Below are 26,382 nucleotides of genomic sequence, written 5' to 3'. Positions count from 1 at the left end.
CATACGGTGCTACTGTAGAGGTGAGGCACTGTAAACGGCAACTCAATGCCCGCGCTGGACTGCCGCGACTGTACACTGCGCGGGTGTCGTTCGGCGTGCCGAGCACGCTCGCCAACTGCACGAAAGTAGCGTGAAGAACGCCATCGATAACTTGGGGTACGCGCGTGCTACGAAGGCACCATGCTAGTGTTGAGACTGTTGGAACTTGGCGCTTAATTAGCCGGAAGAGAGAGGAGAAGTGCACTTGTAGATTAGGAGAAGAAAGGTATTGGAACTTCTACGTTCACACTTGGTCACGGTTAGTCAGCAACGTGGATAGTCAAAGAAACATGAAGTCTACCTACCTCCTACCTCCTACCTCCTACCTCCTAGCTGTAGAACAAGGTCAGGTATGATATAGGCGAGGAGTTTGGATTCACTGCCCGGAAGAGTGCTGATATAGAGGTCAAACTCATTCCTATGTGACAATTGATATCTTGCTCCTATTATCTCAAGAAGATACGACGCACAGGCGACTATAGTTAAGCGAGAACACTCTCATGTGCGTCGGTGGGTACGCAGACCATTCGACTTTATCTGTTAGACAACGTTCGGAGAATATGCATCCCCGCGTCTGAAGAGCGCCAATGACACTGGGCGTCACCAGCTACCTATAGTGCGAGAAGCCCCCCGGCTGCCTGTCCAATACCCGTATTCGCACCAGTCGGAACACTATCTCCAGAGTCATATCAGTAGTGCTGCGGATATCCTAGGCGGTTCAGGTACACCGGTTGCGTTAACGATCACAATAGACCTTCTTCAATGCCTGTCTCAGTGTTCCCGCTATCTACATCTTGGCCGGGCTTCCGCTGCAACAAGGTCCTGACATTGTCGAATGCCAAGGTCACAGCTAAGGACGATGAGCGTGTGCCATATCAGTCCAAGGCAGAGTCTAGCCAACGTTCAATACTACCATCTCTCTCTATACCGAGCCTTGACTGCGTGACATTCACATCTGTGCTGAAGGAGGGTAGAATCAGGAACAAGGTAGAAGTTGAAGTTGTGGCAGAAAGATCCGCAAGACTATTCTTAGCCAGCTGTATGCACCCCATCAATCTTGTAGCAGAGGGCTGCCGTATCGAATGGCAGACTGTAAGGCCGTCCTGTCTTCAGACTCATTCGGCTGTAGGCCTATGAGCATGATGCCCGCTTCTGCCCACATCCCCCTCTTTTCAGCTCCACGTCCTTATGTACTATAGGCTCTTGAAACAGGTCGTCACATCATGCATGGTCAAGTAGGAGCGAGCCCTCGCCGAGCTGACTCTTTCTCCTTCAACTCCCTTCCAATCGGATCTCCTGACTTCTGGCAGACTGCTTGTCACCGCTGCCCACTGTCGTCGGTTGCCTGTCTCGGTTTCACTCGGCATGCTTCGCCGGGAGCAGGGCATCGAATATGAGCCAGAGCGGCCTATGGGAATCGAGTTGCGAGGTGGACGATGGCAAGGCGAAGGAGCAAGTCTTCTAATGCCGTGGGGAAAAAGTGAAGGATACGAAAGATGGTATGATGGTGAAGGAGGTGAACGAGGCGAAGCTGGGGCACAGCCGGCCGGGATCTTTTCCTTTTCCGCTCATTTTGCCAAGGATACGCACTGCTTCGCGAAGCTTCTTCTCTTCTTCCCGTCTTCTTTTACCTCCTACCTCGTCCCGGCATGTTCAAGCATACCGCAGGAGGTAATCTGGCTACACGACACGTGAACATGGATTACAAAACCGACAGTCAGAATCCTCGTGAGCCTCGTGTCGCGCAGTAAGCTTTTCAGGCAAGAATAGGAGGAATCTGTTGGAGATCCGGCACGTCCGGACAGGCTTGTGCGGTGCAAGATTTATGAGATAGTAATGGTAAGGTATTGTCTACTCTGCCTCGAGCTGACTGATCTGCTCATGGAAACAGCTGCAGAGTCAGAGAACGAGCATCGCGAGCCTGGGACTCCAACTTGGCTGGAATACCTGAGCAGCGAGGCAGCAAAGACCACCTCCCCGAGCCTCGAAGCTGCACAGCCTCATAGTCCAGGTACTCGGGCTACCCCCGGACAAGTGTTCTCTCAATGCCTCATCCCACGGCTATATTGAACAATTACTGTATACAGTACATACATCAGGAGGTAAGCCGCAAGAGCCACACTGCCGATACGGGCAGGCCTTCGTATATGCGCAGCAGACATGCAGATTGCTCGATGCCCATCGGCTACTACTCACCTGCCCGAGATATATATATGTCTTGTAGGAGAACCTGAGTCCAGTGGCACACCATAAACACCGCAACCGCCTAGGAGAGATTCACTCGAAGCGAAAACACCATGTTCTTCAAGGCATTCTTCACTTTCGCTCTTCTCGGAGCCGGGGCTATTGCTATGCCCCAGTCCGAGAAAGACTCCAAATCCGACGACGCGAAGACCAATAATCTCAAGACCGACGATTCCACGAGCGCCAACTCGAATACAGATGACTCCAAGGCGTTGAGAGGTGGAGCCACCGACTGTGGCAACAACAACATTGGGTCGGGTAAATGGCAGCTCTACAACAACCCATGGGGAGCAGCCTATGGCAATGGAAGATCGTGTACTTCGGTGAGCTATGTCAATGGCAATGACATTGGCTTCAGTACAGCGTAAGAATGACAAATTGCCTACCTGTGATTCTCGAAAGCTCCACGACTGACAAAAGATGCTTTTACCCCACAGTTGGACTTGGGATCGCGGTACTGGCCAAGTGAAGTCTTATCCCAACGCCAAACAGTTTCACAATAATGTCAGCATCCGCAACCTTCGTTCTCTTGCGACTTCTGTAGACTGGAACCTGGGCTGCAACGAGCGTACCCCCGGTGCCAGTATTGTCTACGACATCTTCCTCAACTCCGGCGGCCGAAGGGTCGAAGTCATGGTGTGGCTCGGTGCACCAAGTGCGCACCCCATCGCGGGTAGCTACAACGGAGGCAAGCCCGTACCGACACTCAGCGGCGTCCGAGTGCGTGGAGACGGTTATACGTACGACTTGTTCATTGGACCTGGACCTGGAGTAGATGTATACTCTTTCGTGATCTCGGGTACCTTGCAGGAGAATGGTGGACGTTGGACAAAGCAGTACTCAAGCAATCTCGCCAATATTCTGAAGTTCCTGACTACGGACCGCAGACTGGGCAGAAAGCGTCTCAGTGTGCAGACCACACTCGAATCTTCTCAATTCGGTATCGAAACGACTGTAGGAACGAACTGCAAGTTCACGGTCAACAAGTTGTCGATTGCACAGGGTTGAGAGGAGGGCTGTGTGTCTAAAGACGATATGTGCAGCAGCCACTAGTCATTTCCTAACAGCACACGATCAGATTGATGAATTAATGACGCTCTCAGCTATACAGACAGACATTCAAGAATTGAAGATACCAAACCATGTGATGCCCGGGCAGCCGACAACGCTAACTTCATTCCATCTCCGCACTCTCAAGGTCACAGTTTTTCCAGACCGCTCCTCCAACCCCATCTGATTCGTTACAACCTCCTTCAACTAGGGATCTAGTATGTCGGAGCCGGGAGGAGGGAGGCCGTCCTTGACCCGGAAAAACCTGCTGTTATGATTGCCCATGTCCCATGCTTGCATTTGCATTGCGTTGCCAGATGACTTCCACGTGTGTGTTGGATTACCAGGATGAAGGCAAAAGCCGCAGGCAGGCAGGCAGGCTGCAGTATACGGACGGTAGGTACTTTGAGAAGTATTCCCCAAGTTGTTGCCGAGCGCAGACTTCTCCCCGCCCTCTCGTACGAGCGGAGATACAAAGTACTGATACAAAGGTAGGTAAGTCGGTATAGTCTAGTAGCTAAAAAGAGGCTTTCTCTCTCTCTCTCTCTCTCCCTCTCTCTTCACGCCTTAAGAAGGAATCCCTCGTATCGTACACTCGCCAGCCAACCAACCAACCAACCAACCAACCGAGCAGCCAGCTTTCTGCCTCGAAGCAAGCTAGAGTCTACAACAGTACCTACCTTACCTAGTATAAAAACCAGTAAAAGGCATCCATGAAAAAAAGCCAGGTAGGTAAAAAAAAGAAAGTTGATGAAAGACGCGTGGCGGACTAGAAAATGTACTGTACATGATCCTGGACTCCTCCTCCTGGCCATGTAATATACTGTAGGTAGGTAGGTAGGTACTACTAGGTAGGTTGGTAGGTACTGTATATAGGTACAAGTACAAGTACAAGTACAACTTGACAAGTACGTATGTATACATGTAGGAGGGTAGGCTTTTCGTGACAGGCAAGGTCCCTATTTCGCATTTTTTGATCAAGGAACATTGGAACAATATAAAAACAATTTGATATAGGAGAAACTTTGTTCCAGGTTTAGTTTAGAAATTCCTCCGGACTCCGGCGTTTGTTTCTGTTTGTAGCTTTTTTTTTTTGTATTATTATTATTATTATTGAGGCCGATGAGAGTTTTTTGGGGGGGGGTTATATTGAACCATCTCTCTATTGGAGAGTATATATACATAAGGTAGGTAAGGTAGTAGTTTTACCTGAATAACGGTGTGTATGTGTAACCTCCTAGACATCTCGAACAATAATCCCAACAACAACAACAACAACAACCAACAAAAAGAAGTCCACTCTCCTCGCTCCAAGCCAAAAAGAAAAACGAAAAAAAAGAAATACGAAAACTCCCTCGCATCCTCGATAACCGGGAGGTCCGTATCATACGGGTTCGGGGATTGAACAATTCCGTTTTCCATATATTGGTAGGTACAAGCATACCTTCCATAATCGTTGTATATCACTGCAGTGAGTTTTTCCATCAGCAGAAAAAAGAAGAAAAAAAAAGGGAAAACCCTTGCTCGTACTCGCTCAGACTCCTCACGCCGGCGCCCGCCGGACAAAAGTGGGCGCGATCGGAAGCAGAGTGTCGCCGGGCCGGTGTAAAGTAGTCGAGTCGGGCGGGTTGGAGGAGGAGGAGGTAAGGTCAGGTTCAGGTAAGGTAAAGGTAGGTTTGGGGGGGAAGTAAATAATAATGGCCGAGAAAACGGCCGGGTGAGAAAATTCAAATTTTAAAAAAGATAGAGCGCAGAGAGCGGAGGAAGGAGTAAACGTGGTGATACCCAGGCACGGTGGAACCGTGCTCGGTGCCTCCCTTGCACGGTGGCACCGAGGGAAGGTTCCACTAGGGTAGGGACCCACTATACCAATATATATTCTACCGGACAGGTACATAGCTTTCAGATCATCAGACATCCCCACTACGACTTGCTTTCCCCCTTACCTTCCCCCTTGTCTTCTCTGGTGGACGCTGTAGGAAGCGTTCCCAGTTCCCGGACCGCCGAAAGAGTATCCCCTTGCAAGGTGCTCGAGTACGCGAAGTCGCCGTTGTAAGGAGTCCTGTTCTGGAACCACCTTGGGGACCGGTCTTTACTAGCCCGGCCTTCCTCGGAGGAGCTCCAGACGGACGAGTAGCTTGCCGCTACGCAATACGGCGCACTAAGGTTCCGGGAGCTCAATCAGCGCCTCGGAAAGCCACCGAGAACCGCTGGGGACACCCTACGTTGCCTGCCGCCAATTCCCCCCAAAGTGCTCGACAAATCAGACCGTACGTTGTACGTGAAAGAGGTTGAGTTTGATCGGATTTGTACGGTGCAGCTAGGGAACGGGTCTACCGTGTGTAGATTTATACGGTGCTACAGGGCGACAGCTCCACGGAAGCGAGAAACACACCGCATCCACGACTTCCCCTACACGCGGATTACCCAAATCCACGGTATATCCACATCTGCACAAGTTTACCTCCCCCGGCACTCAAGGCCTGCAAGAGATCAGAGTTCATAAGCTGTCAAAACTGAGCGACGACTTCCATTGGCCGAACTGCACCTTCCCGGTCACAGATCGAGACTTCCATTAGTCGGACCGCACTTGCCCGCAAAGCTTCACGACACCTTCCGTAAGAGTTCATACCTTCCAGAAAACCATCGAACAATCGAGGCAAGTTCGTCGATACATATACCCAGAGTCTCCCGCCCTAAGACCAGAATTCTCAATCCTCCCAATCCTCTTATATCCGACGTTTCCTCACCTCATTCACACGGTGCATCCGAGACGCGGTGACACCAAGACACGGTGACACCAAGACACGGTGACACCAGCGTATGACACTACGCACACCGTTACCAGAAGTCACCCAACAAGCAAGTACGCTGGCCGAGGAGTTGCACTAGGCAGGATACAGCTCCGAGGATTTTCACACCCCTCAACGATCACCGTATCCGTACGTTCCCACTAAAGAAGAACGCTTGAGAGAACTGCTCGGACCCCAGACATTCGATTTAATCAAGACGCACTACCTTCAAGAGACCGCTCTAGCCACAATGAACGGTGCCGACGCCAAGCACACTGCTATGAATTCTGCCGGACCGCAAATCCCGTACTTCTTCGGGAAGAAGAAGGATGGGACGACACAGAATGGCACCCGTTGGCTTCGTAAGGTAGAGTTCGAGCTCGCTAAGCAGTACGCTAACCGCAGAGTACCTCCTATAGAGATGCTATCCGCTATAGATTCCTATCTGCAATTCGGCAGCGATGCCGAAGACTGGGCCGACCGTAACTAGATAGTGCGAAAGATTCTCTCTAACGAGAGCGTGTCCCAAGCTACCGAGAAAGACCTTCAAACATTTAAGAACCTCTTCCTCGGCCGGTACGGAAGACGCGATGTGGCAGATAAGTCCTCGCTGCCAAAGCTCCAGAAGCTACGCCAATCGCCGGACGAAACGTTGCTCGAGTACTACCACCGAGCGATAGATCTTCTTCTTAATTGTAGCGGGCAAGACCACGAGAACGGGTAAGATCTAAGCCCGCTCTATGTCACCTTCCTCTCTATAGCCATTGAGGCCTACCTCCGTAGAATCCATAACCCAGCCCTGATGATGAAATCGCTAGAGTACTGTACAGTCACGACTACCAGGTCGTTGTACGGAGCGTATAAGCACTCCGTCCTGCAACAGAAGCGCCTAGAGACAGAGCGCAAACTTGTGGACGTAATGATTGAGAACAAGAGACTGGAACTTATAGACGAGCTCATACTAGCACTGACCGTCAAAGATGGCCGATCAGATACGTTCCGAATCCCGGCAGACAAGATAGACGCCCTCAACCAGCTGAAAGACCTGTCTAGGCGAGACCCTTACCCGTTTGACCGTTACAAGCTCCGTGCGCTAACTATAGAAGTACCAGCAGTTCCTGTCCCGAACCAGAAGCTGCTTACCGCACACGGTGGACTGAGTTCGTTCGAGGAGATATTGGCCCTGTGTGACAAGTATGGCTATACGCTCCTCCCGAAACGCAATCAGCAGGGAAAAGGTAAGCGCGCCGCACCGGGCGCGAACCCAAATACGGCCTCTTAAGGTGCTGGCCCTAGTTATCAGCCCAGCACAGCGCCGGCAACACAGTAAGTTGCACCGACCCCAGTTGCAGCCGTACTACCGCCGCCGCTAGCCTCGGTGCTACCGAGCAACCCGACACCGAGCAACCCAACAACCAGCCGTACGTTCGATCGTAGGTTTGACCTAAAGACATCGCGAAACGAGTTCGTCAATGGTTCTCGCAAGTATGACCGCTCAATAGGATTCCTTTGTATCAAAGACGGCGTCTTGGGCTACAAGGCAGTCAAGGGTACCGAATGCCTAGGCAACCCTCCACCACTATCACGAGACGAACAGAATGTGCTCAAGAACGTGGTATTCGGAGATAATGCATAGTAGTCGGGAGTATCAGCGGGGTCTCAGGCGTTAGGGCCGAACGCGATCACCCTACCGGTACGGCGTACAGTCGGGTACGTCACTGACGACGGGGAATCGGACGTCGAAAGCGTGTATGATTCGTACAGGATATTCACGCCGGAAGACACCGAAGACGAAGCCCCTAAGCGCAAGGTAGCGTTTGCCAACGCCAACAGATTCTTCTTTGTCGACGAGGATGGCAACTAGGAACGAGTGGACTTCTACGCCAACCTGGGCGACAAGGTGTTAGGCGAAGAACTCACTAAGCTCTCGATGCCGGCCGTTCGCACCGAGCCGGGAAAGCATGTTCAGCGTTTCGACCCGATGGCCGGACGACCGGGCAAAGCACCGGAGGCACTAGGCGGAGCACTAGAAGCTCCAGAGCAACCTGACCGAGTCCACCGCCTACTGGGCATACACGACCTAATCGACCACGATGTCGACAACCCTATGGTGGAAGGCCCACCGCCGCCACCGGGATTTATCCCAATACTGCCGGCGGCTCCCAAGAAAAAGAAGAAGTCTCGGAAGGAGCTGTAACCCATTCAATATTACATGGAGCAAGGCCTAATCACGAGCAAGAGCCTGACCAAACGCATCTGGCAGCGCCAAAAGCTAAGTGTCGACCTATAGGAGATGTTCCAACTCTCACCGAAGTTCCGCGATGACACGATCACCCTAAGCAAAGCCCCGCGAGAGCCGCGAGGCAAGAACAAGAAAAAGCACGTTACTGAAGCATACCTCGGAGTCGGCGCCGATAACGAAGAGACTGAACCGACTATAAACCGCGAGATGCACAAGATTTCGAATGTGAGCGCGGTGAACCGTATGCCTTCAGACACCGAGGTCACCACGGACTTCCGAGCCCACTTGGGCAAGGAAGGCAAGTTATTCTCGGTCGCGGTCGAAGTGTAGAAGGACAAATCGTCTCGAAGGGTATCTATACCCTGTTACCTATCCTACGCCGACTAGGGCTCGGATCTGAATGTGATCTACATGCCGCTCGTCGAGAAGCTAGGGCTCCAATTGAGGAGTCTCGGCGAGATCGACTCGCGGCAGTTGTTCATAGGGGTAGCTAGTAGGGACACTGTACCGCTCCGCCACTGGGTGTATATCAATATATCCACGTATGGGATTTATCGTCGTACTTGGGCGGTGGTCGCACCGTCTACCACAGGCACCGAGAAGAGATGCCAACATCACCAATTGCTGCTCCTGCTTAGCATTCCGTGGCTCTACAGCGTGTATGCAATGATTGACATCCGGGAAGAGAGCCTATACATTGGTGACCCGAGCCGTAGGGAGACAAGGACCGAACTTGCGGTACCTACTATAGCGAAGGTGACCAAGGTTCTACCGGCACCGTAGTGCGAGACGGAATCAGACAGCGATAGCTCCGGCTCGGACTTAGAGTCTACGACCTCGGAGGATGATACCTCCGAGGAGGAAAACTGAGGAGTCCTTAGCAGGACGCAAAAAGGCTTGATGCGAACCTACAATTGGAGAGTATCAAGACCACATCAAACATTGCTAATACGACACAAGAACCATTATTTACACAAGTATAACCCGATCCTGCATTTATACAAGCATTACCGAACTTTGACAATAGCGACGAGTACGAGCCACCGAGCCCCACATTCGAAGAACTCTTACCAGAGCCCAAATCAAGACCACGGGTACTAGTACCTCGTCCGGCAGCGCCGACAATAACCGAGAAGACCCAAGAAGATACAGCAGTCCTGCTGGCTGCGGTGAAGCACAACCAGCTGTATTTTGAATGGAAGATCCAGGAGACGGCAGACCCGTCGGACCTGCTAGTACCTTATAGGTACGGCTTAAGGTTCTACTGCCTCAAGTACCCAGACCCAGACTGCCGTTCGGTCAACACGGTCCGACCAGCTACCGTGTTCGAGACAAAGACCACCGAGCCACCAAAACAACCATTTCCCGTAGAGCGACGAGTGGTCCGCCTGAACACCACAGACGTCCTAGGGCCTGAGGAAGTGGACGACTGGTTCAAGCACAGAGGGTTCCCAGCGGTTGGACTACTGGCGACGACCGAGGAGCAGAGGGACAAGGTAAAAGCCCTGCTATAGGTGTACCGGGACATCTTTGTAGACGATCTCAAGGACATCCCACCGATCGACCTCATACATCACCGGGTGCGACTCAAAGAGGGAACCCCGGTGCACAGTACAAAGCAGCGCAGATACGCCGGCCAGAAGGAGTACTGGCTTCGCCGTATTATCCAGGACGGGATCGATGCTGGCATGTACGAGAAAACGTTCTATGCGAACGGCAAGCTATCCGAATGGAATACGGCACCAATGATCGTACCGCGAGAGGGACAGGAGCAGCCTCGGTTGGTCTTTGACTACTATTGGGTATACGAAGACCAACCAGGCAACTGGATGCATAATCAGGAAGCAGTGCATAACTTCTTGTCAAATCCCTCTTACAAGTTGTACTTTCAATTCGACATCAAGCATGCCTATTGGTCGGTTCCCATACACCCGGACGATCGGTACCTGCTGGCGTTCTCGGTACTAGGAATGGGTCAATATCAACTAACGAGAATGCTACAGGGCGAACGGTCGGCGTCGTTCACTATGACCGAGCTGATGCACATCGCATTGGGAGCAATACTACCGCTAGACCCAGAACCCTCACTAATGTACGGCGGCGAACGACCAGACGTACAGCATTGTTCCGTATTTATAGATAATGGCTTCGGCGCAATAGGAGATAGCATTCCCGACGACCGCGTCTTTATTGAAGGATACGACTACCTCAAGGTGCACGTCCTGCCGCGACTACTATAGGCACAGATGAAGCTCTCTCCCAAAAAGATCCGGCTGTTTATAACAAAAATCTTCGCACTCGGCAGATAGTACTATCTGGGAGGCAGAATGATGATTAAAGAAGACGCCCTGAGAAGGATCAAGGAGTGGCCGACACCCCAGTCGCAAGAAAATATTCGCGAGTTCCTTGGCACCGTCCAGACCACGAAACGCTAGGTTAAAAATTTCTCCCAGGTAGCGCTCCCCCTTACTATACTCACCGGAAAGAAGGAGTTTGTCTAGACTTCGGTACAAGACCTGTCCTTCAACCTCCTGAAGCGACTGTGTTACACGGCAGCAGCAATGTTCGGACATAACCCGAAACTGCTATGCCGGATATATACGGACGCGTCCGGAGGGGGTGCCGGGATAGTCATTACCCAAATCCAGAATAGGGAAGAGAGGCCGCTCTGGTATAATTCGTTCAGGTTCACAAAGACCGAGCGAAATTACGACACCTACAAGAGGGAACTGTTGGTGATTTTTCGCGGAGCCATGAAGTTCAAACATTGGCTACAGGTAGAGCAAGTCTCCACCGTGTTTTGTGACCAGAAACCTCTAGAGGGATTCCTGAACTCTTATACCTACGAAGACATCTACTTCCGATAGGCACAGAAGCTCCGGATGCTCAACATCCGTTTCGAATGGATTGCTGGAAAAAAGAACGCAGCAGCCGACGGCCTCAGCCGAACGATTTTCGAGTTCGACGAGGACGAGTCGATAAAAGAGACGCCGATGATCAGAGATCTCGCCAATAAGGTTACCGTACATCCACTAGGCGATGAGTGGTATTGGAAGACTAGTAAGGGTAGCTACCAAGACAAGCTAAAACAACTTACAGCGAAGATGGTAAGAACTTACCAAGCACATAGTGTTGACACCGTGCTCTCTATTGGCTTCACTGACGAGGGTCCGTACCCATTGGGATGGACCAGCTTCTCCGTTACGACGACAAGCCAGCCGATGAAGAACACCGAACTTGAGAGATCCTTATGGTACGGTGACATGTACCGATATTGCACCACAGGAGAGCTCCCACCAGTGGACGCAGCCAAACGAGCGGCATTCAAGAGGCAATCAATGCATTACCGCTATAACGAAAGGAACGGTCGACTGTTGTACCAGAGGACCAAAACCTCTAAGTGGGCAGTGTGCCTCCTCCCAAGGGAGGTGGGTCCGCTGCTACAGCAGGTCCACGACGACAAGGGCCACTTTCATGCCGACATCACCATCAAGAAATTGTCAGGAGTCTACTGGCCAAACATCGCCAGTAACGTCCGAGAGTACATCCTTGGGTGCATCCAGTGCGCGAGGTATACCAACCGCACCAGGTCACAACCGCAGCAACCGATCGAGGTAATGGGACCGTGGCAGTTGTTTGGGATGGACTGGATTGGTCTATTCCCGGAGACTGCCCGGGGAAACAGGTACGTACTACACCTTATCGATTATTTCGACCGCATGTCCTTTACCTCTGCAGCACCAGGTTGCTCCGCGAGGGATACCGTAGATGGACTGGCGGCATATATTGCCTACTACCCGACCCCAGCGGCGATCTTCTGCGATCCGGGCAAGCACTACGTCGCGAAGGAAACTAGACAGTTCTGCAAGCTGAATGGCATCTACCTCGCGTACGCACTATCGGGAGCGTCGAGGCCAGTGGGGATGGTCGAGAAGGCTAATAACATCCTTCAGAAGACTATGATGAAGTCGGTAGCCATATTGATGGAAGCCGACTTGAGAGGATTCGTTGAGTCCTATCCAAATTGGGACCTCGATCTGGACAAGCGTACAAAGGATGTCAACTCTAGGTACATCTAGTACCTAGGCTACTCACCAGCAGAGATTGCCTTCGGGTACAAGCCGTCGGATATGCAACCGACAGAGTGGGCGTTGCCAACACCTTCCAAACAAGACCTCCTCGATTGGTTCACCGCACCAGACTTTGACATTCCGCGCGATTCCGAAATGGCACTACTGGTGTATACGTTTATGGCTAGGAGGCAAGGAGTCCTGGAGGACGTCCAAGAGCGAGATAACACTCGGCGCGACCGGCAGAAGACCCGGTACGACGCCGGTGTAAGTGGGCAGACATTCTACCCAGGGCAAGCCGTAATGTTGGAAGATACCTCTAATAAAGGGAAGAGAGAGAAGCTTATACCTACCTTCCGAGGGCCGTTTGTTGTCACTGGCTATAGGGGTGACCATCAAAGATCGTACACATTGAGACAGATCAATAGCAAGAAGATCCGAGGGCATTTCCACGGTGACCATCTTCACCTCTTCCAACCAAGGCACTCCCACCTTGTGCCACCAATCGAGGCCACCGTGCCCGAATACTAGCTACTCCGACGCAAACGAAAGCCGGGCGCTGGAAAGGACGCAACAGCCTAGCCGGGCTGGAGCGGTGACGCAGTATCATTCCGAAGATATGCAATTCAACGCACGGTGCGACCGTGTAGACATCCTACCTTGTAGGAATTCAGCATTTCTTTCGACACAAGCGAACGTAGTGGAATGTGACAGAACGCGACGTTGCTGGGCGACCACAATGGAGCGAGTGCAAACATTCCACAAAAGCGCGTCGCACACAAACACAGTAACAACCCACAAAAACATTGCTTGCCGCGACACACGTCCATCATCACACCAGCAGACACACGTCCATTATTACACCAGCAGACACCGTTACGCCAACATTAGATCCACCGTTACACACACATTCACGCGTTTGACACCCGCATCTACTACATATACGCTTAACACCGCACTATATAGACGTGCCCCCAGTCGCAGACATAAGGGTTACGCTCGTTGCTGAACGTAAGGACGGAGGAGGCCGTGCAACACTACTACACGGTCGACAGGACTACGGTCCTACTACCTATAAGGCCCTCCTAGACGAGCATTCGTAGTACTATACTAAGATGACGGACCGACTTGATAACGCGGGATAGGCAGACTAAGACCCAATACCCGAAATGCCTAAGTAGTTTCGGAGAGTAACTGAGGATGGTGCTGATACTAAGGGCGTCGTCGTGGGTCACCTCCGGGTGTATACCCCCCAAGTTTGGGAGGCTATGGTCGCATACCGCAAGGGTTACTATAAGCACCTTACTCGCATCCCTCCTGCCGACGAATCCTGGTACGAGTTCAAGGTTTTCTTGAAAATCTACATGTTGACAAAGTACAACTACTTACCCGCGGTAGATCCAATTTTGATAGGAGTTACCGAGCTTGATGCAGTGTACGACTTCACCGTCCAGAAGTCGTTGCCAATCAGACCTGCATAGCTGGAGGGTAAATACGGCCGGAACTCCAATACTAGCGTCCTTATCAACATGGTCGCCGGTGAGGCTATTCCAGTAGAGGACACTTTGACACGAGCCGATTTGCTTCAACTCCGAGTAACCATTAACGGCAAACGACATCTGCAGCCAGGATTTGACCTGGAAACCTATAACCAGGTCACCCAGTAGGACTACGCAGACTACGGAACGCTTATAAGGACGACGATCGACGGCGCGGTAATCCCCAGACTAGAGTACCCGGGAACCTGGAACATCGAGCCACCGGCCAGACTTCCGGGACTAGTTCAGTACTACGGTACACAGGAAGGGGTAATACTACTACGACCCGGGGTTCTCCAGACCAAGGGAGTGATGCACTATTACATAGGAATTGAGAATGGCCAGGAGGTGGACCCGGTGGCATTCGATCCCTTTAAGGGTAGGGAGCGGACGAGGAACGCACCGAGCGAACTAGCAGGCAGGAAATTCGACGAACATCTACGATCGAAGCCGCAGAACGACGTTACCATCCTCCGCTAGACGCCCGAGCAAAACAACATCTCGTACCTACAAGTACCCGAGACTGCGGGCCCCTTCTACGATCCTACCAAGCCGCAGATCCTCCGTGGAGAGTACCTCGGCCTGTACGAAGCGCTACGAGACAAAAAGATACTGGTGCCTTTCTTCGGTAAGAAGAATACGAATCTCGAAGGGAAGCCAAGGACTGGGTTTCCGGCTTTCTACTAGACTGAAGGAGTCGGCAAGTCGGTGATCAAAGATAGCCAGGGCCAGTACACCGTAGGCCACACTATGGAAATCTCGGCGCAGGCCAAAGCAGAGCTCGTAAGGCAGGCAATTGAACGCGTTCGAGAATTTGAAGCTCGAAACTCCTGAGCAAACGGGGCCGTACAAGCGACCGCATATATACGAGCTTACGGCGAATTTCAGGCATTCCGCGAGGAAGCACATCTTTACCTATGCAACGCGGAGCTTATCGTCGGATCCAAGATGCTAGCCTACCGTTTTGACGGCGGTCAAATGAGCCGGCAGGACCGAGCAAAGCACTTTGTTCAGTACACCGAACTAGTGTACGACGAGAAGCCGCCACTAGGAGCCATTGCACCGTTTGTCTATAGCCTCTAGCACATCTGGAGAGATTGCTACCCCTAGTACCGAAGCACCGAGGTTACCTGGTAGAGTTCCATCCAGCACCTGCTACAACTGCTCATCGCCTATCCGAAGGCCGGCATTACCGGGTACGATTTTTCGGACGGATGGAAGCTAAAAGGCGGGCAACTCGATTCCCAATTCCCGGAGACGGGGTTGGACATGCTCATCTTCGATGTCGAGGCGTAGCTCAACGATGGCTCAATTGACACCTTCGCAAATTGGTACATAGCTGGGAACCGCTCGCAGGAAGACCCGTTCATCCTAAGAATCGTCCGCGCAGACAAGGTCACTACGCTTACCGACCAACAATAGTACTTGGTGTACCGGGACGGATACCGCATAGTATCCGAAATTCCTCGGTACGCTGAAGAAACGATCAAGGCGTAGAGGGACAACCGGCTTCCGAAGTCGATGACGGGTATGAGATCCGGAACCAACGACGACCTCACTAGTACATACGACGACGACGATGACTATCGCATAGACGATGCCCCTCCCCCGACAGCACCAACCCCGGCGATTGGGGATCTTTTTCTCCGAAGCCCAAACCCGGAGCGCACTACGGTGCACATCGGCAGTTTATTTCAGAAAGCACAGCCAGATACGACCTTACCAGAGGTACCAGCCCGATAGCGAGTATGGATGGAGATTGACGTAGAGAAGGTCGCCGATGCTATAAAGGCCGTGTCGCCGTTCCTCTATCTACCAGCATTCAGACCAGGCCTGCCTTATGTCTACCGTCCAACGGTATTCGACCGAGCGACCGGGCGAGCAGAAGCTACGTTGGTGACCCAACTGGTAGAGAAGTCGGGTCCTAGAGCAATAAAGGTTCTGGGACAAGGATTTGCACGGCTGGGATACCAGAGCATACCCGAGTTCATTAGCGAAGCCCTCCAACACGGGATGGAGATGGTAAATGCAATGGTGGACCTTATGCTAGAAATCCCGACCCGCATGCCGAGACCTATGTGGGAAATCTTTGGCCCCGTCCAATCATTCACTGCAAATACACTACCGACGGCAGAGCAAGCGACCACTATCCTCGAGAACCTCGGACCGGTAGACCGCACTGTGTTCGATAGATAGTACCGTAAGGAGATGGACGTCCGCTATACGGTGCTAACGGACGGAACAATGTCCAACACGGATTGGCTGATACGTAACCTAGACCTCGCGACGCAATGGGCCGTGAAGATAGCAGACGCGTACCACAAGGTCAAAGGGGACAGAACCCAGATGGTGTTCTTAGGAGACCAGACCGTAGCATCGCTGCTACAGATTGTGGCGCGAGGCTACACAAACCCAGAACCCGCCCACCCAGAACCCGCCCGCCTAGAACCCCAAACACCCATTCGGACGAAGCAACAAGCGCCGCAACGCTTTACACCCCGGACGCCGGCGATCAAGGCAGAGGCTAACCTATACCAATGGATCAGGAACCAGTCCCCGAGATCTCCGATGCCTACAATAGTTTACCGTACCAGAGTATTTACAGAGCTCCGCAAGATGACACTCCGAGAGGCAGAATACCTCTGCAAGGTAGCTAACGAAGCGGGCGATGGATTGATGCACGGCACGGGAGTCCGCGTAGGGCTGTGGTCCGAAAATGACCCTGTACAACTACAGAGTCTAACAGACTGGGTAGATTAGGTAGGACAAACGCTGCTAGCCTAGCACTATAGGAAGGAACAGCCGGCCCCAGTTGACCTGACGATGGCAAAGACGAGACCAACTAGGACGACAACACCTACGAAGCTACAGACGCCTACTACGTACCGACAGCTGAGGTCGGTAACAAGTACTCCTACTACCTAGCGCAGAGTCCGCACGACACCCTCTACGCGCAGAACCCGCGACGACAGCCTCCGGGAGAACGAGAGAGACAGATCCAGGTCCCCGAGACGTGAGTCGGCAGAAGGACGCGGTCCACAAGGACCCAGCCAGACGGTCCGCGTAAACAGGACGATGCCTCCGGGCACGCCGACAGCCGCTACGCGGACGAAGCTACTAGAACGCCTGAACACTGTTAGGGAAACATTGAATGCCACGCCAGATATACGACGAGTAGCAAACGCGGACGGGTACATCCAAGCATAGCTGGCCTAACTTCAGACTTATGCGACCTTCGCCGACACAGCCCGATTCGAGACTGTACGGATGGAGCTAGAGGCCCGCCTTACGGAGAATCTAGGGTACCGAGTGCCAGATCTTTGAAAACTGCCGGCCGGGAGGGGGCGCGACGCGACGCGCGACGCGACCGTCGCACGGTGCGACCGATCGACCAACTGAGCGACCAATACATAGTGCAACCGAGGCACGGTGCGACCGACACAAGCCGCGACCGAGACGATCACACCCAACAGTCTTACCAAAACACACACAACTACGGGACCTACACTACCTTTTCCTTTGTCGCACGCATGCACCTTTTCCCCTTATTATACACGGATTCCACGAGTATACTAGAAACCCTACTATGGAAACGCGACAAAATGCACTCGGAATTCACTAAGAAAAGGCTCGTAAAGAACCGTCGCGCAAGTCAGTACCGATTATACCAAGTTCGTAGTTAGGACCGTATCAGTCAGCTACGGGGACGCCTAAGTAGACGGAAGGACAGGAGATCCAATGACAAGGGCAACTTGGCGATAACGTACGACGACGCACGGTACGATGGAATTCCGATTGCACTAGGGAAGCGAACCACCAAATGGACTACCTACCGCGCACACTCGTTGACATACACCTTTCGCTGCATATGATGGATTGCAAACGTAGGCGTAAAGGGAGGATTTCGGTCGTAGGCGACCGACTTCCGGCCCCCCTAGCAGAGAGCGGAGGAAGGAGTAAACGTGGTGATACCCAGGCACGGTGGAACCGTGCTCGGTGCCTCCCTTGCACGGTGGCACCGAGGGAAGGTTCTACTAGGGTAGGGACCCACTATACCAATATATATTCTACCGGACAGGTACATAGCTTTCAGATCATCAGACATCCCCACTACGACTTGCTTTCCCCCTTACCTTCCCCCTTGTCTTCTCTAGCGCGGACAGCGGACAGCTCGCCCGGGGGAGGGAGGAGAGGGGGAGAGGGGGGTGTTTTTGGTGTTTTGGGGGTATATCGCCGAAAAGGCAATATCCGGGCTAGGGGGGCTGGCCACGCACCCGGGCTACCGCTGTACGGTGTACGGTGTACGGCGTACGGTGTACCTCCTCCCACTGTGTATGTCTGTACTCTGTAATAACAAGCCTTGTAAGGTACGGAGGTAGTAGGTATTCATCACAGTTGATCACACATTGGAGAAAAGCTGCTTGCTTGCTTGCTTCGGCCTAGAACGTGGTCGATCGACCATCCGCAGACTTCCTTGCAGAGCGGAGCGGAAAGAGAAGAAAAAAAAAAGATTAAATTGCTTATCTGGCCGGCAAGATCCTTGACCCGACGACACGTTTTCTGCTGCGACCACCAACACCGGTCAGAGTGTGAGGTATGATGAATGACAAGACTTTTGTCTTGGCTCACGCAAGATCGCGAAGCTTGGCTTTCCAACCAGAAGATTTGACATCACATACATGCCTATAGGGGAGGGGATACCTGACCTCTTGATGTGATTGTATACGTCTTTAACATCTGTACACGGCTGACTGTTACTTGTCGCTTGCGAATGGTATATATCGCATGGCTATGAGCTTGATGCCTCCTCCGTTGTATAGCTCTCTCTCTCTCACTCAGGTCTCTGTCACACACTCATACTCACTTTCAGCAATGAAAACTGCAATTCAAGATGGCTGTACTGAGCATCATCGATCGGTCACCAGGGAGCTGCCTTCAAGGTTTCTTCGTTCGATATAATGCTGGTCAGCCTCATCACATTTGAGGGGTCCAGAGGGGACTCCAGAAGCTCAGTATGAGCGGGGGGGCATCGGAGCAGACCGACCCCTGAGATTCCAATATTCCAGCGCGTGACCTCCAACAGACCTCATCTTGTACCGTCTAGGGACAACGTCCCAAGTACGACAGGTCATGTCATGGATAGACAGCAGTCGGGGAATGGTGGTGCGTTGTCAATGGTGCCATCGTTCAAGGAATGGCCAATAGTATTCATTCATCATTGCCCAATTGAGGCAAGTGTCTGTCACATCTGCACAAACGAAGCAGCTCGCAAGCCGCTGTTCATCATAGTCGCTCGCATCCAAAGAAAAAAAATGAAAACAGAAAGAAAAAAGAAAAAACCAAGAAAACTCGCTAATAATCAAAACACAAAAATCTTCTCTGCAATATTCTCAAACATTTCCCACCAGGTTGCCTCGAAATTTCCCTTTGTCCACGTCGCCCATAGAAATTGCTCCAATACCACCATGCCTCCAAAGGATAGGTAGGAGACTGTCGGTGATAGTGCACTGGAGATGGCCAATTGGTGACTCGTCTCAATACAATGCGCCCCGATAATCGTCATGGGTAGCACGAGACAGTGCTGCAGCATGCCGGAAAAGCAGTGTGAGGTCAGCATGGAAACGGCATGCTGCGTGTATTGTTGTACGGTAGGGTCGTTGACCTCTCGAAGTCGTATTGCTCGTTCGTAGAAGATGCGAGCGGAGATGTCGAACAATTCGCAAAAGGCAGTCCAATCGTCTTTCCGGTGTGCACCATTCGCACCGCCGCCGCCGCCGCCGCCGCCGCCATTCTCCACTAGTCCTTGGCGATAGTCAAAGCGTGCTCCCAGCGGAGGACTGAGAGTGTCGCCGAAGAAAGCCATGCGCTTTCGAGTCTCTTGGAGGCCGTACGTCTTGACAATGGAATATACCATGTTGCTGCGCGCTGCCAACAGGCACAAGTTTTCCCAGGTCATCAGAAAGCTATTGTCGGGCTCCAGACAGCCCCACCACGTCTCCGTATTGGCCATCATACGGAATATTGTAGGCTCGAAATATGATTTGCATCCGCTCAATACGGCGTGCACAATGTCCAAGGTGGCAAACACGGAGAGCAGATGCGACTGGATCCCGCCTTCACAAATCATGCGAGGAACGATACACTTCCATTGGTCCAAGATGGCATATCCGCCTTTCAGATGGACGGTGGATGCGTTTGCTTCCTGTGTGGGTTCAATCATGCCATCCAACATGCAAAACAGGACATTTGTCGCCAACAAGTCCGGAGCAGCGTCCTCACTCATATTGGATGCCAGCTGTCTGCGAAAGGTTTGAATGGCCATTTGACGTGATCTGCTCCGTGCCAGTGCCGATCCATGCTTGCCTTGCATATCAAAGTGTGCTCGAGCGATGGCCATGACTGCTCCTTGGACGGCGTCCACTGCCAGCAGCGCGTGAAGGTCCAATGACAGGACAAAGTCCCCGAGGCAGTATCGTGGTAGGACAATGTTGATGAAGTAGGGCACCAGCATCTGGTCGTCAATGGGTGAGGCCAGAGCCACTGGTGATCCCAAGGCAGTCGTCTCGGCCGACACTGGCGCTGGCGCTGGTCCTAGGGCTGGGGCTGGTGCTGGTGGTGGTACTGCTGCTGCTGCTGCTGCTGCTGCTGGTACTGCTGCTGGTACTGCTGCTGGTGCCGGTGCCGGTACTGCTGATACTGCCTCCACTGGCGCCGAGGAAGTCCGACAGCCACGTCTCGGCGGTGATGGGCACGCCGGCGCGTCGTCCGTCGAGCTGGCGGTAGAGTGCGGAGTGGAGGAGCCTGAGCACTCGGAGGAGCGGGACTGGGGAGCATGCCGACCTCGACGCGCCATGCCGCCCACCCAACGGTACGGCGGAGCGGCGCCATAGTCACAGTCCTGGCGGGCCTCGTCACACCGTCTACACGTCGGCTTGGCCAGATCGCACTTCACTCGTTTGGTCTTACAACTCCAGCACGATCCTTCGACCACCCGAGGCCGCCGAGGGAGAGACGACTGCATATTCTGATATAGCTTCAGCCGCGCAATAGGGGCATTGCGGTGGCAAACAAGCGGTCATGACGTCCCACGCCACGAGCGCGCCAGCACCAGATATGTATAATAACCAGACCCGGTAGGCTCGTGCAGTCTGGTCGACGGGTTAGCAGCAATAGTAACAACAGCCGCAACAACAACAACATCCGCAGCAACAACAACAACAACAACAACAACAACAACAACAACAACAGCTACCACTACTGCTACTGCTACTGCTACTGCTACTACTACTGGTGCATGCAGATCGGGGCTGGAAGTCTCCGAGACCTGGACTCAGGTACGTACCCGCCTAGGTGCGAACCTAATAAGTGCTCCCCCGGTCTTCGTTTGTCGGCACATTATTGGCATCCATGTCTGAAGAAAAGTGTAAGGGCATTCCACAGGCAAGAGTCAAGGAGCAGGACACTTTCAAAGGACACTCGGAAGCTTAGTAAGCCTCGGCGCGGATTAACCTCCGCTCCGGTGAACCTCCTATACTTTATACCTATCTCCTACCTACCTACGCTTACGGAGGTATACTAGGCAATATAGATATATACCTAGGTAATATACTAGGTACCTATATCCTACGGGCCTACCTAATATATCCTATAGGCCTGCCCGTTAGTAGTACGGAGTGCGTACCAATTTCAATGTTTATAGTATATATATTCTATCTCTCTATCGCTATATCGCTCTCTCTATCGCTGTCTCTCTATCGCTGTCTCTCTATTACTTTCTCTCTTCTTAGGCTTCTTCCTAGGCTTCTTCCTAGGCTTCTTCCTAGGCTTCTTTCTAGGCTTCTTCGTAGGCTTCTTCGTAGGCTTCTTCGTAGGCTTCTTCGTAGGCTTCTTCGTAGGCTTCTTTATAGGCTTCTTCGTAGGCTTCTTCGTAGGCTTCTCTATTTTTCCTAGGTATTTCTATCTCTATCGGGCGTCTTCTTCTCGGGCGGGTAGGCGTCTTCTTCTCGGGTAGGCGTCTTCTCCTTCCTCCCGGGCTTCTTCTTCCCGGGCTTCCTACTTCCTAGGTATCTCTATCTCTATCTCTATCTCTACCTCTACCTCCTCCTCCTCCTCCTCCTCCTCCTCCTTGTCCTCCTCCTCCTTATCCTTGTCCTTGTCCTTAGGCTTCTCTTCTTCTCGTCCTTCTCTTTTGAAATTTAGGCAAAGTAGCCCGTAGGGGGATAGATAGGTAGGTAGGTAGGTAGGTAGGTAGGCAGGTAGGTAGGTAGGTAGGCAGGTAGGTAGGTAGGTAGGTATATGTAGGAAGTATTCAAGGCTAGCCGGAGCGGAGGTTAATCCGCGCCGAGGCTTACTAAGCTTCCGAGTGTCCTTTGAAAGTGTCCTGCTCCTTGACTCTTGCATTCCACAGTACGCCGCGGAAAGGCGTCTCCACTTCCGCTAGATTTCTGTTTTGACGACACCTCCCTTTTTCTCCCTCTTTGCTGGTGCAATCTTTCGAAATAGGAGCGTACCTATTCACTTGCAGAGTGACTTTCGATCCCTCCCCCCCGTCATATTGCGACGCCTCCACCCCCCCATGCACACTCCGAGATCAACACTGCAGTGGCATTGGATGGAATGACCCTGGAGAGCTGAGTCCTCTACCGACACATGATCGAGACTCCGTGCACTCGGGCGAGGCTTCGGCTTCCAGGATGTGTGTCTACCAACAGACTGCATGTGAACAGATGCGATGCGCAACCAGTGCACCACCGCTGCAGCGGCAATCGAAGCACGACCATACCATACCCTCTTCAGACGCCGACAGATAAAACAAAAAATAACCCCCCCCCCCTCCCCGATCTCGCTATGCTTCCAACCAAACACGGCTCCGAAGGCGTGACCAGCTAGTCTCAGCTGAAAGCTACTGTAGCTCAGATAGGGCCATGACATGGGGAGGTTGTGTTCCAACAACCTAATCAACAGCTTGTATCAGGGGCACCCGCGAACGTCTCGCAGCCACGCCTACATGTCCCGATGAATGAACTGAGAGTTGGAGAATCAAGGTTCGAACACTACAGACCCAGCAGCAATGATAATGTTCTTCCCGGCAGTGCTCTCGCGAGCGGTCTAAAGCATGCCGAAGGCCACGCACCTGGCGCTGCCGTCCGTCACCAAGTCCGTCTGTTGAGAGATAGACTGCATGTTTTTTACGATGGAAGCCGATTGGGGGGGTGGTGGTCTGACCTAGGGTGACTTTTTTGCTATCATGTGCATCTGCCAAGAAGCAGCGGTCTAGCACAGTACGATGATAGCAGCGACCCCCCCGGGCGGACGAGCGATTCGTACACTCCTCCGCACGCTCGGCCGGCCGTGCTCTCATAATAGAAAGTGTATAGTAAGTCTCATCAAAAGGATGGCTCCTCCTAGTGCTAATTCTGTTTGTTGCGTGGCATCGATCACACAGAGGGGTATAGGATGGTTAGGGTTAAATTCGCGAGAATTAGTCATTGGACATGTCGTTCACACACACACAAGCTGATGATCAGTAGTCTGTGCAAGGACGCTCGAAATGGGAGTCGGCTTGGGTTAGCTGGGATACATTAATGGGCCGGCCACCGAAACCCCTGCTTAGCAGATGGACGACCCGGTGAATTGGTCAACCAAGCCAAGGTTTTGAGCAGGTTAGACTTCAGCAGCACAGCCAGCAGCAGTAGTAGCAGCACTGCAGCCAGCAGCCAGCACAAGGAGAGACAGTGCCCTTTTTTTGTGTGTGGAGGCTGATGAGCGATCCAAAACAACCTTGAATGACAAGCTTTCTTCGGCGACCCATCTAGAACCGGTCATCCGCGACTGACCGCACTCTCTACTACTATACATGTATCTTTCTATATCTGGAAACTCGCAATAGAGCAACCTCGCACGCAGCACAGGGGGGGTACATTCTCGATACCATATCCCAGAAGTCACTAGAAGCTTGGAAGCAGCAAGAAAATAAGCAACATTGAGCGAGCGTCGATTGGATCAGCGGGTTGTTGTTGTCTACGGCCTCCCACAACCTGGACAATACATCCTCGACAGAAACGACCATACCGGTGGCCGCGAGAGAGAGAGAGAGAGAGAGAGAGAGAGAGAGACCACCTGGCAGCCTACTACTTTTTTTTTCTTTTTTTGCTGCAATCCAGGGCTGACTCACTTTGGGAAAAAGGGTTTGAGCCATGTGGCATCCCGCATAGCTACTGGAACAAGCGGAAGTCACCGATAGTGAAGTGAAACATGCAGCAGCTACATTCATATACTGGCCGGGCACGCGCGTGCGCTGATCGCAAGGCATGGTCTTGGGTTGAGACGAAGGCGGATGTAACAGTACAAATACCTCGTATCCTGCACGCTACCCGGGGCGGGGCCATGTGTGCTGGCGCGTCAAACAAGTCCAATCTTAAGCGCTCAATGGTGTCCACAAAGGTACATACACACACAGGTACACACCCCCCTCCCCCCCCTGGCTGGCTGGCAAATCAACTTCTCAACGACTAGACTTCGCGATACGCACTAGGAGGTAGATGATGTCCGGCTAGATGGCTATTCGCGGTTCTGGTGGTCTCGGCTCTGGTGCCTTATCCATCATCACTTTTGAAGCAACACGGATTTTTCATTAGATACATCAATCGGCTTAGTGGCACGAGATCACATACTCTTCGTGCTCGATCTCCGTTCCAAGACCCACTATCAGCTTCTGGGGCACTCACTCTGGACAAGACTGGTTGGGTCATTTGACTTCTCTGCTCAATTTTTGCTAGACTTGACTATTTTCCTGTTCCATGTGCTGAAATTTTTTTTGATATTCGAACAGTGACCAAGCCAGACAGAGCACAACAAAGCTGCCAAACTTCTTTCATATCGCACAAGTGAGTTTGCAATTCGCACCAACGAGTCTCTGTTGTCACAGAGCTATGCTATCACAGTAATCATGGCACCACAAGTCTACGATCGTACCTGATACAAACGACGCATCCGGCCCTCCGAGCATCTTGTCTGACCACAAGTACCTCGACTACGGATAACGTACTCGCTTCTTCTCCAAAAGGGGGAACCGACCGTTCAAGGATCATCCAGTGAGTCAAAAGACACTCAGAGATATGCCACCGTCCATCCAGAAGACTGTACGGATTGGAAGAGACTGCCAGGGTTAACGAGAAAAAGGAGACTGTACGATACGAAAAGCGTAAACGGGACGTTGCAAGGCCATACACACCAACTACAAAAAGAAATCAGTACGACACTTGTACTCTGAAGAACCTGATGTCCTCATGGTCGCCATAATGTGATAAGAAGCCCAAGGTTCAAAAGACTTCTTCTTCTTCTTCAGCCCTACTCCTTCGATCCGGAAGTATCAGTTGTCCAAATCGCAATAACAAACCGCATCACAAAAGACGTTTTTTTTTTCTGCTAATACAAGCTACACACCACGAAAACACCAAACAGACTCTCAACGGTAAGAAAACGTCTCTCTCTCTTTCTTCTCTCTTCTCTCAGAGATACTAACAACGGCGTTTTTGACTTGTTGTCAGCCAATCTCAACCACCAATACCCAGATTACTACTACCTTACTAGCAAGAACTTCCGCCCGCGAGAAATTATCCGAAAAATTTCTTCAAATCGCCGGGACTTGTTATTTGTATACCTTACCTTAACATCCTTTTTACGCAGGACTATACTGATGCGATACTAAGACAAGACGGAAGCTATACCTAGTGGAGGATTTCTCTCTCTTCCTCTCTCTCTCTGCAGCGACATATTTACTTACTAATTCATTCATTCATTCATTCATTCATTCATTCATTCATTCATTCGCACCCCGTCCTCCTTTCCATCGAAAATGCTCTAAACTCACTCAACTCAACTCAACCTCCAACAAAAACCTCACTCCACCCCATCCTTCCTCTCCGTACCAAACACCTCCTCGTTGAAGCAAATGACGCCTCGTTTCCAAGTCAGATTTATTTATTCATTTATTCAATCGATCGATCGATCGTGACTGACGTGGTTAGTGCTTCTATCCTCCTCCTCCTTCTCCTCTTTTCTATACGGCCCGAAGTTGTTTTAGTGTACGGTTGGAAAAGGGAAGAAGAGAGGGATTGGAAAGGGGAAGAAGAGAGAATGGAGGAGATGGAGGGGATGGAGGAGATAACTCTCGTCCTTTGAGGGAAAAAGAAAAAAGGGTCGGAAGGACGGTCTTGGAGAAATGAAGGTTTTTGTAAGGCCATAGGTGGGAGGGGGGTATAGGAGGTATAGTATATGTATGTGTATGTATAGGTATAGGTACGATTTGAACACTCTTCTTCTTTTTCTTCTTCTTTTTCTTCTTCTTCTTCTTCTTCTTCTTCTTCTTCTTCTTCTTCTTCTTCTTCTTCTTCTTCTTCTTCTTC

At 51.8% G+C, this 26,382-nt stretch overlaps 7 protein-coding genes across 7 annotated transcripts; 4 read left to right on the top strand and 3 right to left on the bottom strand.

The window, feature by feature from the left end:
- Positions 1-807: 807 nt before the first annotated feature.
- On the bottom strand, positions 808-1,548 carry SEPMUDRAFT_150032 (uncharacterized protein). The gene has a single exon (XM_016905921.1). The coding sequence runs from the start codon at positions 1,425-1,427 to the stop codon at positions 1,233-1,235; it is 195 nt and encodes a 64-aa protein (XP_016760471.1). The 5' UTR covers positions 1,428-1,548; the 3' UTR covers positions 808-1,232.
- Positions 1,549-2,390: 842 nt separating this feature from the next.
- On the top strand, positions 2,391-3,291 carry SEPMUDRAFT_45541 (glycoside hydrolase family 12 protein; the record flags this gene model as incomplete). Its single annotated transcript, XM_016908972.1, has 2 exons — positions 2,391-2,647; positions 2,721-3,291. 2 exons carry the CDS (start codon positions 2,391-2,393, stop codon positions 3,289-3,291), a joined length of 828 nt encoding a protein of 275 aa, XP_016760470.1.
- A 3,084-nt stretch (positions 3,292-6,375) lies between these two features.
- Positions 6,376-8,322, top strand: SEPMUDRAFT_118277 (uncharacterized protein; the record flags this gene model as incomplete). The annotated part of the gene is made up of 6 exons (XM_016901414.1): positions 6,376-6,487; positions 6,620-6,845; positions 6,969-7,363; positions 7,478-7,740; positions 7,765-7,935; positions 7,990-8,322. The coding sequence occupies 6 exons, from the start codon at positions 6,376-6,378 to the stop codon at positions 8,320-8,322; spliced, it is 1,500 nt and encodes a 499-aa protein (XP_016760469.1).
- Positions 8,323-8,418: 96 nt separating this feature from the next.
- On the top strand, positions 8,419-15,271 carry SEPMUDRAFT_118276 (uncharacterized protein; the record flags this gene model as incomplete). Its single annotated transcript, XM_016901413.1, has 9 exons — positions 8,419-8,693; positions 9,395-9,863; positions 9,915-10,580; positions 11,241-12,414; positions 12,469-12,704; positions 14,456-14,603; positions 14,670-14,758; positions 14,864-15,043; positions 15,125-15,271. 9 exons carry the CDS (start codon positions 8,419-8,421, stop codon positions 15,269-15,271), a joined length of 3,384 nt encoding a protein of 1,127 aa, XP_016760468.1.
- Positions 15,272-16,219: 948 nt separating this feature from the next.
- On the top strand, positions 16,220-16,992 carry SEPMUDRAFT_118275 (uncharacterized protein; the record flags this gene model as incomplete). The annotated part of the gene is made up of 2 exons (XM_016901412.1): positions 16,220-16,726; positions 16,822-16,992. 2 exons carry the CDS (start codon positions 16,220-16,222, stop codon positions 16,990-16,992), a joined length of 678 nt encoding a protein of 225 aa, XP_016760467.1.
- Positions 16,993-19,334: 2,342 nt separating this feature from the next.
- On the bottom strand, positions 19,335-20,996 carry SEPMUDRAFT_68171 (uncharacterized protein; the record flags this gene model as incomplete). The annotated part of the gene is made up of 3 exons (XM_016909812.1): positions 19,335-20,515; positions 20,550-20,675; positions 20,702-20,996. The coding sequence occupies 3 exons, from the start codon at positions 20,994-20,996 to the stop codon at positions 19,335-19,337; spliced, it is 1,602 nt and encodes a 533-aa protein (XP_016760466.1).
- Positions 20,997-21,806: 810 nt separating this feature from the next.
- On the bottom strand, positions 21,807-23,158 carry SEPMUDRAFT_109102 (uncharacterized protein; the record flags this gene model as incomplete). The annotated part of the gene is made up of 3 exons (XM_016900764.1): positions 21,807-22,034; positions 22,067-22,160; positions 23,109-23,158. 3 exons carry the CDS (start codon positions 23,156-23,158, stop codon positions 21,807-21,809), a joined length of 372 nt encoding a protein of 123 aa, XP_016760465.1.
- Between the last annotated feature and the right edge of the window lie 3,224 nt (positions 23,159-26,382).

Source organism: Sphaerulina musiva (assembly GCF_000320565.1).
Source record: "Sphaerulina musiva SO2202 unplaced genomic scaffold SEPMUscaffold_6, whole genome shotgun sequence".
Taxonomy (NCBI): domain Eukaryota; kingdom Fungi; phylum Ascomycota; class Dothideomycetes; order Mycosphaerellales; family Mycosphaerellaceae; genus Sphaerulina; species Sphaerulina musiva.
Note: the sequence above shows the minus strand (reverse complement) of the source record. Positions and strands in the feature narration are given on the sequence as shown.